At 41.2% G+C, this 17,318-nt stretch overlaps 1 protein-coding gene across 2 annotated transcripts in view; it reads right to left on the bottom strand.

Moving 5' to 3' along the window:
• The window catches only part of colec10 (collectin sub-family member 10 (C-type lectin)), a 75,089-nt gene that overhangs the window by 10,956 nt on the left and 46,815 nt on the right, over window positions 1-17,318 (bottom strand). For both annotated transcript variants that reach the window (XM_048529324.2, XM_048529323.2), the window contains 2 exons: window positions 11,312-11,383; window positions 2,932-3,003 (listed from right to left, as the gene is read on the bottom strand). In XM_048529324.2, coding sequence (XP_048385281.1) covers window positions 2,932-3,003; window positions 11,312-11,383 — 144 coding nt within the window. The remainder of the gene's footprint in view (window positions 1-2,931; window positions 3,004-11,311; window positions 11,384-17,318) is intronic.

Consider the following 17,318-nt stretch of genomic DNA (forward strand, 5'->3'; position numbering starts at 1 on the left):
TTTAGGTTTGAACAGCACTTCTGATGATCTTAATGAGCAAGTTGATTTTTTAAGGGCAGTCACTTTCCGCCCAATGTGTTCGAAAGTTTAAAAGACAGTTAAAGTATACAATATTAATCAGTTTTAAGAAATGTAGCCTATTACTTGCAGCCAGTATAACATGCTTGAAACTACTTATTAGTAAACTACAACTACTATATCTAAGCACAACGGGAGAAATATACGACACCACAAAAATGTGCTCATTATGTGAAAATGAACAATTTATAAGGTTTATACCTGTACCTTTAATTATAGTGTGTCAATGTCTTCACTGACAAGAGACGGCACGGTGGCTCAGTGGTTAGCACTGCTGCCTCACTGCACCAGGGACTTGGGTTCAATTCTACTCCTCCACCCTCTGTGTGGAGTTTGCACATTCTCCCTGTGTCTGCATGGGTTTCTTCTGGGTTAACAAAGTGTGGAGCTGGATGAACACTGCAGGCTAAGCAGCATCTTAGGAGCACAAAAGCTGATGCTTTGGAAATGTCAGCTTTTGTGCTCCTCAGATGCTGCTTGGCCCACTGTGTTCATCCAGCTCCACACTTTGTCATCTCGGATTCTCCAGCATCTGCAGTTCCAATTATCTCTGGATTTCTTCTGGGTGCTCTGTTTCCTCCCACAGTCCAAAGATGTGCAGGTTAGGTGGATTGGCCATGCTAAATTGCCCCTAGTATTCAAGGGGTGTGTGGATTAGGTGGGTTTATAGGGTGATGCTCTGAAGGTCAGTGTGGACTTCTTGGGCCAAAGAGCCTGTTCCCCCCCTATAGGGATTCTATGAACACTGGAGTTCCATCTATAATGTTTACTGCCTGAATTTATGAATGTATCTTTATTACTGGATTATGCAATGTGTGCTGTGTTTTTGGCACTGGTTTATTAATTTTACTTGGTGATAAAACACTGCTTTCATCACAGATAAGGAGCTGGGTTTTTTTTCTGATACTCTTACAATTGTTGCGGCAGAGATACTGCTTTAGCACAACTAGAAATTCTCTGGTCTAACAATGGTGTGGTGTTATGAGAGGTGGCACAATGCAGCAATCTGTCCCCAGGTTGTTTCTGCATCTGCAGACCGAATTGAAATCAGAACAACAGAGAGGAACTGAACTGTTTTCAAACAAATCACAGAAATTATTTTCACCCTGAGGCACAGGAATTAATTTGATTTGTTCCTCTCCATTTATTTAGGTATAAAATTGACTTCTGTCAATTGGATTGACTGGGATGTATGTAAATGTTTGAACCAAAAATATGTACATGGAAATGATGAAATGCAGCACATGCACTTAAATCTCAGATTAAATAAAATACTAGTGTCACTTTTACTGAATATATGTTAATATCATTTCTAATTCACTTCTCTCAGTATCTTTCTATCTGTTCTTGCTTCTCATAGACAGCCTTATTGGATTGGTTCTTGCAACAAAGTGTGACAGTGGTTTGTCCGTTTCTTTTCCTGGATGACTGATCAGGGAACTTCCGCTCTTACCACCTGCCATCAGGCCCTTGTGGGAGGATTTGCAGACTGGTAACCAACATGTTTGCCCGTTGTTATTAGTGCATTCTGAGGCTCAAATGACCTGGCGTGGGACTTGAACCTGGATCTTCTGGCCCAGCAGTAGGGACACTACTATTGCACCACAAGACTGTCCTCTTTCCTCACTAATACCCAAATTAAATGAGGAAAAGAGAATATGAAGCAAAGTTTGTGTTGCTAGAGAATGTTTATGTTTCACTAAAGAAACAGAGAACAAACTCATCCTTACATGATATGGAGTTAGTAAAGCACTGTTCCTTAACCGAACAAATGTAAAGCAATTACTTAAACATTTGCAAAAGGACTTTCATTCCATTATATTCCTCTCTATATATTCTAGTACGTTACATGAGAGATGGTTAATTCACCTCTCCAAAGCCTCCATATTACAAGAAGGACATGGAGGCTTTGGAGAGGGTGCAGAAGAGGTTTACCAGGATGCTGCCTGGATTTGAGGGTATGAGTTATTAGATTAGATTAGATTCCCTACAGTGTGGAAACAGGCCCTTCGGCCCAACAAGTCCACACTGCCCCTTGGAGCATCCCATCCCCCTAAAACCTTCACACCCCCTGAACACTATGGGTAATTTCGCGTGGCTGATCCACCTAGCCTGCACATCTTTGGTCTGTGGGACGAAACTGGAGCACCCACAGGAAACCCATGCAGACACAGGGAGAATGTGCAAACTCCGCACAGACAGTTACCTGAGGCTGGAATTGAACCCAGGTCCCTGGCGCTGTGAGGCTGCAGTGCTAACCACTGTGCCACCGTGCCACCCCAATTATAAGGAGATTATAAGGAGAGTCTAGAAAAACTTGAGTTGTTTTCTCTCGACCGGTGCAGGCTGAGGGGAAACTTGAGAGAAGTCTGTAAAATGATGAAATGTAGAGATAGGGTTGACAGTCAGAATCTTTTATCCCAGAGTTTTAATGTCTAATACAACGGGATGTACAATTAAGGTTAGAAGGGAAAAGTTCAAAGGAGATGTGAGGGGCAAGATTTTTACACAGAGAATTGTAGGAGTCTCAAACTCACTACCGGGGATGTTGTTGGAAGCAGATATAATAGGGGCATTCAAGGGACTGTTAGATAAGCTCATGAATATGCAAGGAAATGGAGGGATGTAGACCAATGGCAGGCAGAAGGGATCACTTTCATTTGGTGTCATGTTTGCCCCAACATCATGGGCCAAAGGGCCTGTTCTTGTGCTGCACAGTTCTATATTACAATTATTTTTGTTTATTCTTCAATAACGTTCCCTGGCATAAACAACTGCCTGAGACATAAAATGGTTGATTACATCTAAACATTGCAATTTAAAGTTCTTGCACTATTCAAACTATAAACATACCTTTTAAACCAACCGGACCTATTTTACCCCTTCGTCCAACTTCTCCATTCTGACCAGGTTCACCAGTCAATCCTTGGTAAAGGTAAAGTTTCAGGTTAATTTGTTAATGTATTACATTGTGGCATAGTTATTGGCACAAGTGGCAAGTATTCTGACAAAAAAGCAGTTCAGTTCATTGTTATATTTCTGAGCAACAAGAAGAATTAAAGGAAGAATTCTTCCAGTTTGATTTAAATGCCAATGATCTTAGATTAAAAACCTTACCCATTGCAATTAATGGCAACCTTTTCTATAGACCTTAAAGTTGCTCTATCAGTATACAAAGCTATATTGCTAAGCTATTCATGGTCAACTCAATTAATCATTAAAATATATGCAGATGTGTCAAGTATAACTAAAATGGTCATGGACAATTTAAGTCTCATTAAATATAATTCCATTGATACAAAACTAAGGTTACAGTTTAGATCCGAAAGAGATTACAATTTGTACTTTCAAAGGATGTGCACATTGCTGATAAGGCTAGAATTTGTTGCCAATTCTTAATTGCCCTTCATTTGCCAAGCCATTTTAGAGTTAACATTGCTGGTACATCTAGAGTCACATATAGACCTGACTGGACATTGACGGCACATTTCGTGCCTAAAGAATATATATTCTAAGATTTTTGACACTGAAAAATATGTAAGCTTTCACTATGTTTGGGAAAAAACCAAGGGTACAATTTAAAAGTACACAGTTAAATGTCAGGGCTGGATTAATCACTAGATTCGTACTCCATTGGATTTTATTCTCTATTAATATAAAGTAGCATTAAAACAGACGACCAGTCTAATAGTCCATAACTAGGCAGTTTTCCATTACTTGTGAAGTTAAAGGGGTCCACTGTAATTCAATTCCTCTACATTGCATTTATGTGTCTGTAAGTGTGTGTGTGTGTGTGTGTGTGTGTGTGTGTGTGTGTGTGTGTGTGTGTGTGTGTGTGTGTGTGTGTGTGTGTGTGTGCATTTGTGCTTCCAAATGTGTGCGTGTGTGTGTGTGTACATGTGTGTGTACGTGTGCGTGTGTGCTTGCGTGCGCGCGTGCGTGTGTGTGCATGTGCATGTGTGTGTGTGTGTGTGTGTGTGCATGTGAGTCTGCATGTGTGTGCGCGCATGTGTGCATGTGCGTGTGTGTATGTGCGTGAGGTGTGGAGGCATATCATCCGCACATCCACCTCAGGACCCAGGCACAACAGGCTTTAACCCGCTGGGCTTCATTTACATTAGCCAGCTCATTCTCAGCAGACTTACGTCACTGCCTATAACAAGAGTGAAAAGTTGAGAGTGTTCGGGCCAACAAATGCAATTCTTACAAGGACACAAATAAAGATTAAAATCACTGATGTCTCAGCTCTAATAGCTGTAGAAAAATACCAAGAAATATGCACATGCAAGATCAGTTAAGACAAGATGAGAAAAAGATGTTTGCTGAAGGAAGATAACGAATAAAGATGTCAACTTCCCCTTGCTTTCCCCAAAACTGAAGAAGAAGTTCATAGTTGTGCTTAGTGACACAATAGACAAAGTAATACAATAGGTGAAGTTGTTTATCTTAATCTCATACAAGAGGAATAGCCCAAATAATAGAAAGTTACCAATGATACATTTTTTTAAGAGTCTGAACTTACATTCCCTAGCTGTAATGTAATTTAACACGCTGAATATAATTTGTTCTACTGCTCTAACAGTACACATTTAAATGTGGAGTTGGGACCAGGATAAGATCAACTATAATGGTGTTAAATGTTGGAGCTGGCTTCCAAGGGTTGAATGCCCACTGCTAATTCTCATGATCCTGGGATGCAAAGTTCTTTAGCAGAGTCAGCCAGACCCATGAACTTTACCACTGTTGTAACAGTTGAACAAACTCCAACAAATGATGAGGCATATTTAGATCCTTACTAGTAATATCAAGGCATTTGATAAGGTTCCCCACGGCAGGCTCATTCATAAAGTCAGGAGGTATGGGATACAGGGTGATTTGGCTGTCTGGATTCAGAATTGGGTGGCTGATAGGAGGCAGAGAGTGGTTGTAGATGGTAAGTATTCTGCCCGGAGGTCAGTGCTAAGTGGTGTCCCACAGGACTCTGTTCTTGGGCCTTTGCTCTTTGTAGTTTTTATAAATGACTTGGATGAAGAGGTCAAGGGGTGGTTTAGTATGTTTGCTGATGACACAAAGGTTGGAGGTGCCGTTGATAGTATCGAGGGCTATTGCAGGCTTCAGCGAGACATTGACAGAATGCAGAGCTGGGCTGAGAAATGGCAGATGGAGTTCAACCTGGATAAATGCAAAGTGATGCATTTTGGAAGGTCGAACTTAAATGCTGAATATAGGATTAAAGGCAGGATTCTCGGCAGTGTGAAGGAACAGCGGGATCTTGGTGTTCAAGTACATAGCTCCCTCAAAATTGCCACCCAGGTGGATAAGGTTGTTAAGAAAGCATATGGTGTTTTGGCTTTCATTAACAGGGGGATCGAGTTTAAGAGCCGCGAGGTTATGCTGCAGCTCTACAAAACCCTGGTGAGACCACACTTGGAATATTGTGTCCAGTTCTAGTCGCCCTATTATAGGAAAGATGTGGAGGCTTTGGAGAGGGTGCAAAGGAGGTTTACCAGGATGCTGCCTGGTCTGGAGGGCTTGTCTTACGAGGAGAGGTTGACTGAGCTCAGACTTTTCTCTCTGGAGAGAAGGAGGAAGAGAGGTGACCTGATCGAGGTGTACAAGGTAATGAGAGTCATGGATAGAGTCGATAGCCAGAGACTTTTCCCCAGGGCAGGATTGACTACCACGAGGGGTCATAGTTTTAAGGTGTTAGGAGGAAGGTATAGAGGAGACGTCAGAGGGAGGTTCTTCACCCAGAGAGTTGTGAGCGCATGGAATTGTTTACCAGTGGTAGTCTTGGAAGCAGAGTCATTAGTGACATTTAAGCGACTGCTGGACATGCACAAGGACAGCAGTGAATTGAGGGGAATGTAGGTTAGGTTATTTTATTTTTGTATTAGGATTATTCCACGGCACAACATCGTGGGCCAAAGGGCCTGTACTGTGCTGTACTTTTCTATGTTCCATGTTCTCTATGTTCTATGTTCTATCTTCTATGTAATAATGCAAACTAGTACATAGCCAAATGCTTTATGTATTCCTCAAAAGCCTTCAACTGATATTAATTATGTCACCATTGTATTCATTAGACAAGATGGCATTAGCTTGTGAATCTCTGGATGAAATTTAATTCCCTCTCCCAAGGAAGGTTTGGACACACAATGGGAAGGTGGTGGGTGGGGAGTCCATTGCCTTCCTGCACAATCCCCATGCTGCTATCCCCCCACTCTCTCTCATCTGTGGTGTAGTATCCTCACTGATTGTAGGCTTCTGGTTTGCGCATTGTTGACAGTTACTGCTCCTGTCATTGACACTGCCTGCATTGGATAACTGCCAGTTCCTGACTGACTGGCACTTCTTCAGGAGGTGGGAAGGGCCCAGGTAATGGATTCATCCAGGAGGTCTGCCATTGAGCTACTCAAATAGTGGGCTTGCACAAAGGAGGTGATATATGACTCTTACCGAGTCACTAGCCAGTGAATAACATTCCTATCACCTTGGTTAAAGACCACCCTCTGTGTCTAATCGTATCTTTGATTATTCTGGCAGGCGATTAAACGTTCATTGAACTTTGCTCAATATTTTGCTTTTTTTGCAATCATGGCACTTTGCTGGTGTTTATTATCCATCCCTAATATTACTTGCGGTGAATAGCCTTCTGAACTGCTTGCAGTCTGTGCAGTAAAAGTGCTCCCATCATGCTGTTGATTAAAGAGTTCCAGACTTTTGACACAATGACACTGAAAGGAAAGGGATATATTTTCCTGTCAGGAGGGGAATTTGGAGGTGGTGGTATTCCAGTGTGCTTGCTGCCCTTGACCTTCAAGATGGTCTTGAAGAACAAAGGAACATGGGAATTAGGAGCAGGGGTGGGCAACTGAGACCTTTGGGCCCACTCCACCATTTAACATGATCATGGCTGGTCTTACCCTGATCTCAACTCCATTTTTCTGCCTCCTCCCCATTGCCCTTTATCCTGCTTTTTAAAAATAAGAAACATATCTATTTATTGCTTGAACCTGTTGACTGATTCTGCCTCCACTGCACTCTGGGGCTGAGTTCACAATCCTCTGGGAGGAGTAGTTACTTTTCATCTTAGTTTTGAACTTACCTCCTCTCACTATATACGTGCCATCTTGTTTGAGACTGTCCCACAATAAGGAACACCTGTTCCACATCCACCTCAATAATCACCTTTACCCTTTTATATTATTCAATCAGATTCCTACCTCAATCTTCTGCAGTCCAGTGAGTTTAATCTCAAGCTATCCAACCATTCCTCGTATGACAGCCCTTTCAACCCTGGAATCAACCTGGTGGACCTCCTCTAAACTGTCTCCAGTGCCACTTCATCCTTCCACAGGTCAGGATAACAGAATTGGACACAATAGTCCAGATGTGGGTCTCACCAATGCCTTATATAATTGTAACAACACTTCTTAACTTTTACACTCTAGACCTTCTGCAACAAATGCCAGGATTCTACTTGCCTTTCTTATTATATGTTGTACCTGCACACCCACTTTCTGTTTGCATGGGCCCCATCCAGTACACTAAACCTTGACTCGCTCCACAACCATCTGCATTATGCACTGCAGCAACTCACCAAATGATTCTTCATGATACTAAATTAGGTAGGAAAGCAGCCTGTAATATGTAGATAAAGGCAATTGTCTCGCAGTATTATCACCAGATGATTAATCCAGAAATTCTGCTAATGTTCTGGGGATCCCACCACGGCAGAAGGGAGAATTTGAATTCCATAAAACATAAATCAAATTAAGAAACAAGAACTGAAGCAGAAATTGTTGGAAAAATTCTGCAGGTCTGGAAGAATTTGTGGAGAGAAATCAGCGTCAATGCTTCAGGTCCAGTGACCCTTCTTCAGAACTGTTCTTCAGCCAGAAGTACCAAGCCATCGATTCATCCTCCTACAGAGATCTCCAGCTTCATCAATAACAGTCTTTAGCAAATTCAATTTGCTCCCAATGATTTTAAGAAACAATTGAAGGCACTGGATACTGCAAAGGCTGTAGATCCTAATAACATTGCAATAAAAGTATTAAAGATGTGTGTTCCAGAATTACTGTGCTCCTAGCCAGTAGAGCACACCACCGGCATCCATCTGACAAAGTGGAAATTTGCCTAGTTAGGTCCTGTGCACAAAAAGCAGAACAAATTTAACTTGGCCAATTTCCGCCTCATCAGTCTCCAGTACCCCATCAGTAAAGTGATGGAAGGTGTTACAGATAGTGCTATCAAGCAGCACCTGCTTAGTAATAGCCTGCTCAGCAATGCTCATTTTGGGTTACACCAGGCCCACTCAACTCCTGACCTCATTACATCCTTGGTTCAGACTCCAGAGGGGAGATTAAAGGAACCAACCTTGTATTTGACCAAGTGGACATCAAGAATGATGCTCTGCTGGTTGGAGTCATACTGCTACAAAGGAAGAGTGTCTTAGTTGTTGGAGATCAGTCATCTCAGCTCCAGGATATCACTGCAGGAGTTCCTCAGTGTCTAAACTAAACCCAACCATTTTCAACCGCTTTGTCAATGACCTTTCCTGCAGCATAAGGTGTTGATGTTCACTAATAATTGGATACAATGTTCGGTGCCATTTGCAACTCCTCAGATAGTGAAGCAGTCTGTGTCCAAATGAAGCAAGATCTGGACAAGTTTCAGCTTAGATTGACAATTAACAAGTACATTTGTGCCGCACAAGTACCAGACAATGACCATCTGTAACAAGAGAAAATCCAACCATCACTCCTTAACATTCAATAGCATTATCATCACTGAAGCACCCATTATCAAATTCTGCATTTATCATTGACCAGAAATGGAATTGAATGAACCATGGCTGATGAACCAGATCAATGGCTAGGGTTCCTACTGCGACTAACTCACCTCTTGACTCCTCAAAGCATGTCTACCTCTACAAAATACAAGTGCGGAGTGTGATGTAACACTCCCACTTGCTGGATGAATGCAGCTCCAACAACACTCAAGAAGCTTGACACCATCCAAGGTACAGCAGCCTACATGATTGGCACCACATCCATAAGCATTCACTCCCTTTACCACTGACACTCAGTGGCACAGTGTACAAAATGCACTGCAGAAATTCTCCAAGGCTTCTTAGACAGCATTTTCCAAACCCAGATCCATGAACCTCCAAAAGGACCAGAACAGTAGATATATGGGAACATTGCCACCTGCAAGTTCCCCTCTATGCCACTCACGATCCTAACTTGGAAATTTATTACCATTGCTTTAGTGTCACTGGATTGAAAGTCTGGAATTCCCTTGCTAACAGCATTGTGAGTGCACCTACAGCATATGTGCTGCAGCAGTTCAAGATGCCAGCCCACCACCACCTTCTCAAGGGAAGCCAATAGACTACAAATACTGGCTCAACCAGCAAAGCCCACAACTGCTGAATGAATAATAAAAATAGCAATCAAATGTCACTTATGCTCAATCACATCAGAAAACCATAGTTTTATGTCCTTACACACTATTGCAATTACTTGTCCTGGCCTTAATTACAGGAATAAAGAAATAAATGATGGACCAAGCTTCAGGGATCACTGAAGGTTATAATTTTTGATAACTGTTTCAATTTTTATTGGAAATGAAGGTGTGTGATAAACTAATGTGGTAATCATCAAGACAACATGCCATTGTCAGGAAAGGGTTGAGAACCAACCATATTAATACTGGAACTCAAGACTTTCACCTGCCAAAAACATATACTGGAAATACATTCATGCAAGTTAATTCATTTTATAAATATTGCAACTAATACTCAGAAAATTGTGCAGAATGCAAATTTCCATTGCAGCAAATGGTGGGTGTGATTCATGTTTCCCAAAATGAAATTAGCAAATTACTCCTCTAACCTTGGCATAAATCACTTCCATTGGCACGCTCATCTGGCCAATAAAACTCTGCTTCAATCTCAGAAGCTTATGGCCTTTTGTGTTTAATCTTCTAAGTTCATCAGCACACTGATTTGACATTTGGAAAGGACTGAACTCAACTTTATCTGGATTGATTGAATAGAACTATTCTCTGTTAACTATATTGTTGCTACATTGAAATGAAGTTGCTGCAGAGCATGCATACCTGTGACTAATCCTATTTCTACAGGATGGAACTGATACAGTGTGAAAAGCTCATCAGGAAAAAGATATAAAAGAATAGTCGAAACAAAGGAATCGTTCCTTGTACTAATCCATGTGCATTAGTGGACTTGAAAACTAAATTAGAGTGAATGTAATCTGGCAGTAAAACAATAATTGTTCTATTCAATTAGTCCTACAAAGTTTAGCCAGTCCTTTCATCGTAAAATTAGCGGCATTGCCTTAAAGCAAAACTGATTCAGGGACCAGATTTATGTAGAATCATAGAACTACACAGCACTGAATTCACAAAGTAAACAAACACATCTCCTAAAGTTGCAAAATGTAACTTAGTAAAAAACATTGGTCTTCCTCCCAATCTTTACTATGCCCTTGATCCTGGCCTGAATGCATAGAATGGGGCCATTTAAATATTTTTCCTGACTGTCATCATCATTGGCCACACCATTGAATTGCTCAGATAACAAAGTGTGGGGCTGGATGAACACAGCAGGCCAAGCACTCTCAGGAGCACATAAGATGCTGCTTGGCCTGCTGTGTTCATCCAGCTTCATGCTTTGTTATCTTGGATTCTCCAGCATCTGCAGTTCCCATTATCACTGAATTGCTCAGTTAGCTTGGTAAGGGAAGAGGTTGTGCAGAGGGTAGAAGGGAAAGAATTCTCTCTGTGATCAATTGTAATGTTGCAACCAGCCTTTTAAAAAGTTCCCCTCATCTAAGCCCTTAAGAGTATTGCATGCCTATGCGGCAGATGTTTCATTTTCACCCAGCATTGCGACGCGCAAATGTCAAAGAGTAGACTAAAGGTTTCTGCACAAATTTGCACCTCCACTTCCCCACACAGTGGTGACACCTCTCTTTGGCACTTTAAAAACAGTTGAAATACATAGTGGAGGGTGCTATTTGTTGACAGAGAATTTATCACAAATAAAATGCTCAGTATTACCTGGCAGAAACTTTAGCAAGGAAAATGAATGCATGCGAAATTGTAGATGCAGCAAAAGAAAGATTGGAAGAAGCAAAGCAGAAGGAGAGAGTACTCCTGTAGATTAAAATTATGGTATATTTCTGTTTACCATACACCATACCTTTTGGTCCCGATGGACCCAGTTTTCCTGTTTTCCCAGGTTCACCAGGGTCACCTGTTTCGCCTTGCTCACCTTTAAAACAGAAAACAGTCTTCAGGTACAGTTGCGCTAATTAAAGAATCCTTATCTGAAAGCATGAAGTATCCATAACAAGCTGCATGAATTGATAGTACAAATATGATGGTGGTTGCAATATGACTACCATTGGGAACTGAATATTTTGGGGTATTTGACATTTCAGTAGAATGGGAAGAAAGGAAAAGAACACAAGAACATATGAAATAGAAACCAAAAAAACTGCAGATGCTGTAAATCAGGAACACAAGAACGTACGAAATAGGACAGGAGTGAACCATATGATCTATCAATCCTTTTCTAACATTCAGTATGGTCACGGTTGATCTTTGGCTTCAACTCCACTTTCCCACTTGCCATCATATCCCTCGATTTCATGACAGATCATATATATGTCTATTTTAAATATCTTCAACCATAGGCCATATGGGTAAGAGAATTTCAAAGGCTCACAACTCTTTGTATTAAGAAATTTCCCCTCAACTCAGTTCTAAATGAACATCCAATTATCATGAGACAGTGTATCTATACTCTAGATTTCCTCAAACGGGAGAAATAGCTTCTCAGTGTCCAGAACTGTTGCAATCATGTATGTTTTAATGAGATTAGACATTATTCTTCCAAACACAAGAGTTTAGACCTTATTTTCTCTGTGTCAAGGATAACTCTGTCATTCCATGAGCCAATCTGGAGAATATTCACCATAACATCTCCAATGCAACTATTTGCTTTCTTAGGCGTAGAGACCAAAGCTGTGCGCAGTACTTCAGGAGTAGCCTCACCAAATATAGCCTTTGTCTTTGCACTCCAACCGCTTGAAGGCCAATCTTCCTAATTGCTTGGAGCATTTGCATTCTAACTTTCCATGTTCATTGTTTCACAATACTTAAAATATCTCTGAACATAAACATATAGAAATTTCACCCTTTTTTCAAAAGGAATCTGCACATTAGTCTCTATTCTAAAGACGGATCACTGGACCTGAAATGTTAACTCTGCTTTCACTCCACAGATGCTGCCAGACCCGCTGCGCACTCTCAGCAATTTCTATTTTTGTTTCTGATTTCCAATATCTGCAGTTCTTTGGTGTTTTTTACTGGTGTGTTAAAATAAAAACTTTTTTGCACTCCCTCTATAGTCAGATCATCCTTGCTCAGATAAAGACACCAAAACTGTATGCAATACTCCAAGTGTGGTATCGCCAAGGTCCTGGGTACAATTGCAGTAAGAAGACCCTGCTTTCTATTTGTATAAGCAAATTGACTCGCTATGAAGGCCAACATACCATTGGACTTATTCACTACCTGCTGCACCTGCCTACTTATCTTCAATTGCTGGTGTGCAAGGATACCCAGGCCTGTTTACACTTACCCCTTTCCCAATCTATCACTGTTCAGAAAAAAATCTGCCTTCTTGTTTTTGCTATCAAAGTGGATAACCTCACATTTATCCAAACTATACTTCATTTATTATGTATTTGACCCCTCATCAACTTGTCCAAGTCACACTGAAGCACCTCTGCATCCGCTTCATAACTCATGGAAAGTTACATTTTGTTTACTCATCTAAATCATTCATGTATATTGTGATAGCTGGAGTATTTGCAACAATCCCTGTGGTACCACATTAGTCATGTCTGCTGTTCCAAAAAATACATTCCAAAGTGACAAAGCACCCTTTTCAGAAAAACAGTAAACTCCCTAAGGTGGGGAGTAGTAAGGAAAAAGAAATGACTTACTGTCATGGAGTTGAATTAAATGTCTTTATGTCACTGTTTAAACAGAGGTGGGGGAATTCCTGTAAATTAAACATTTCCCTGTTCAGAAGATAATAATTTCAAAGGACAGATTATCCTGGGAATAACTGTAAACCTCATTCAAATACCTGGTTGTGCTCTTTGACTTTACCACAATGTCAGAATTATATTTAATTTTCAATACCAATAACCACATAAAAACTGAAAGAACTGCAAAAGCTGTAAACCAGGAACAAAAACAAAGTTGCTGGAAAAGCTCAGCAGGTCTGGCAGCATCTGTGAAGGGAAAAAAAAACAGAGTTAGCGTTTCGGGTCCAGTGACCGTTCTGAGGAAGGGATACTGGACCCGAAACGTTAACTCTGTTTTTTCTTTCACAGATGCTGCCAGACCTGCTGGGAATTTCCAGCAACTTCTGTTTTTGTTTCACTAGCCATTTGCCTACTGCAATGAAGGATTTTTTGTGATGCTATTGTTGTTCCTAAGCTGACACCAGTACTCTTTAGCTGTCAGACTGTAGCCAAGTTGGCATAATTGTCCCATGAGGGGCTCCTCCGATGTCAGCAAAGGCTAGCAGTGGGCCTGCAATATCCTGCATAAGTCACCTAATGAAATTCTGCTCTGCGGGTACATAGGGTTCCATCAGCAATGCAATTGCTCAGTTTAGCAGCAAAATAGATTTTCTTTAGCGTTACTACATTTCAAGTAAACAAAGCTAATATGTCAAGATGGTGGCGGAACAGCGGGACTGCGTTAGGTTTCTGTAACCGGGGCTTGTACAGTCCCAACTGCTTTCTTTATTTTTTTCCTTCTTTATCTTTTCTTATCATTTCTCTTTTGTTTGTAGCTTTTTGCGGCATGGTAATTGGCAGTATCGGCATGGCAACGAGAGCGGGGGCCATGTACAAAATGGTGGCCCCTCCCAACGATCAACATGGGACTTGTAAGGCTGACTGAGCCTCAGGCCGTGACTAGGCCCAGGTGCCTGCATTGGCGGCTGAGCGTTCCAAACACCTCTCCGAGGTAAGACTTTAGTCTTTTTGGCCTGGTCATTTTTCTTACCTTTTGGCTTTTTAAAAACTTTGTCTCTATGTTTTTAATTTCGGCTTTGTAGCCAAGACGACATCAGAGAATGGCAACTTTGTAGACTTTTCGCTGTACTCCTGTATTGGAGTACACATGACAATAAAATCTAATTCTAATTCTAATACCAATAGTCCTAAAGGACCCTAAAACATTAACTCTGCTTTCTCTCCACATATGCTCCAAACCCTGCTGAGTTTTTACAGCAATTTCTGTTTTTGTGTTTGTTTCTGATTTCTTGCATCTTCTGCTTTTTCATTATATCAAGTCTTTTCTAAAATCATAACTGGCCACAAAAGCAGGAAGGTGGTCTCAGCACCTCTGTTTTCTCGAGTAACTGAAATTAGGTAATATAAAAATTTCCTTTATGTTGTGCTTTTCGTGATTTGTGGGCATTACAAAATAATTTTACAACAAAGGAAGTATTTTTTGAAAGCATAGTCACTGTTTTCATTTGGAATCCACAGCAGCTAAGTTCCAAAAAGCAAGTTTCACAACAAAATAATGACCAGGCAGTCTATTTTAGTACAATAAGCAAGGAAGCAGTCATGTAGTGATACTGTTACTGGACTAGCAGTCAAGAAATCCCAGCCTAATGCTTTGAGGATAGGGTTCAAATGCTTCTGTGGCTTTAGGAATTAAACAGCCAGTCTAATTATGACCATTTAGCCACTATCAAATGTTACAGAAAGCTATCATGTTCACTGTTGCCCTTTAGGGAAGGGAATCTGCAATCCTTATGTCGTCTAGTCTGAATGTGACTCTAAACCCACACAAATGACCCCGCCAAACTTGTCAGTCAAGCAGCAGTTAAGGATGAGCAAGAAATGCTTGCCCAGCCAGTGATGCCTAGCTTGCAGGAATGATTTTTTTAAAAAATCAACATTTAAATGGGGCTTAGAAATCTCGAGCAGGATGGTTTGTTTGTTCATGGAATATTATTATTATTGATTTGGCCAGAATTTGTTGTCCATACCAACTATCTTGGAGAAGTTGATGGTCAATTACCTTTTTGAGCTGGTGGAGTCCTTGATGTGTAGGGACACACACAGCACTGTTAGGAACAGAGTTTCAAAATTTTAGTCCAGCAACAGCAAAACGAAAGGTAATATGATTCAAAGTTAAGATTGTGTGCAGCTCGGAGGGAAACTTGCAGGTGGTGATGTTTCCTTGCATCTGCTGTTCTTGTCCTACTAGATGATAGAGGTGATAATGGGAACTGCAGGTGCTGGAGAATCCACGATAATAAAGTGTGAAGCTGGATGAACACAGCAGGCCAAGCAGCATCTCAGGAGCACAAAAGCTGACGTTTCGGGCCTAGACCCTTCATCCCCATGAAGGGTCTAGGCCCGAAACGTCAGCTTTTGTGCTCCTATGATGCTGCTTGGCCTGCTGTGTTCATCCAGCTTCACACTTTATTATCTTAGATGATAGAGGTGATGGGTTTGGAAGTTGGAGACTTGGCAAGTTGCTGCAATACATCTTGTAGATGGGCACACATACATTGGTGGTGGATAGAGTGGATGTTTATAGCAGTGGTTGGGATGCCAATGAAGTGAATTGCTCTGTCATGGAAGGAGTTAAATTTCATGAAAGTTTTTGTAGCTGCACTGATCAAGGCAGGCTGACAGTATTCAAACTCAATCCTAGCCTGTGCCTTGTCAGTGGTGCACTGGAGTTTTGAACTTAAGTATTTAAATTGATTTAAATTTGAATTGATTGTTTCTTGGAAAAAGCAGATAGAAGTTCAATCCAGACATTTTGACTTCAGTCTTCCAGTAAATATAGTAAACAACTAGTTTTGAAAGGTAATTTGAAGTAGAAAATGATAGGGAATGATTGTCTGAATGGTGCTGCTTCTGAGATGCATTAATTATCCGAAGACAAAAATTCCACCCTTCATATGACCTCTCAATCGAGTCTGATCAGCCCCAAAATCAGAGACAGATAGAAATAGGAATACAAGCAGTTCCTAGACTTTAATCCCTGGAGTCCGGGACCAAATAAATATGGGGAATCACTCGGCAGGGAAGGGAGATGAGATCTGAATAAAAACTGAAAGAACTGTGGATGCTGTATATCAGGAACAAAAACAAAGTTGCTGGAAAAGATCAGCAGGTCTGGCAGCATCCGTGAGGGAAAAATCAGAGTTAACGTTTCAGATCCGGTGACCCTTCCTCAGAACACCAGAGCTTTTCCAGCAACTTCTGTTTTCATTGTTGTTGTTGTGGGGAGATGAGACCTGTTTGGAGGGAGAGGAAGCGGGATCTTGGATTTGCCAGGGTGGGATGGAATACTTATAGGGGGAAGATTTTGTGGTCCATTCAGAGTGAATAGGGGGCCCTTGAGGGAGTCACTACTCTGCAGGAGGAATCATCGCAAATGGCAAAAAGTTGGTGATGAGAAAGTTTAAACTACAGGGTGATATAGACAGGTTTGTGAGTTGGATTAAACAGTGGTATATGGCACTTAACCCTAAAAGTATGAAGTTTGGTAGATCTAATAAGGGAAGGGAGTACTCATAGAATGATAGGATCCTAGGAAGTAGGGAAGATCAGAGGGATTTTGATGTGCATGTCCATAGATCCATGAAGGTAGCAGATAAGTTGATAATGAAGGCAGATGGGATTCTCACCATTCTTAGACAAGGTATTGAATCCAAGAGAAAGGAAGTATCATCGAGCTGTATATAATATTACTCAGGTCACATCTGGAGTACCATGTGTAGTTCTGGTTGCCACAATGTAGGAAGAATGTGATTTCGGTGGAGAAAGTGCAGAGGAGATTCCCAGGAACCTCAGGTTGCCTGCGCCGGAGTGATTCAGCTATGAAGAGATATTGGACACACTGGAGTTGCTTTTCCTAGAGCACAGAAGGCGAAGAGGGGATCTGTTTGCGGTGTACAAAGTTACTAGCGGCATTGACAGCGTAGATAGAGTTTCATGACTCACTTGGTTATCTCATTGGAAATCAAGCCCTGCTCCTTGCAGGGTCATCAGAAAAGTTAAAGACTTTAAAACGTATACAATGTTCCTCCATTTACCAGACTTTCAGACCTAGATTGATGGATAGCATGGACTGTGTTTCTGTACTGA

Source organism: Stegostoma tigrinum, chromosome 5 (assembly GCF_030684315.1).
Source record: "Stegostoma tigrinum isolate sSteTig4 chromosome 5, sSteTig4.hap1, whole genome shotgun sequence".
NCBI lineage: Eukaryota > Metazoa > Chordata > Chondrichthyes > Orectolobiformes > Stegostomatidae > Stegostoma > Stegostoma tigrinum.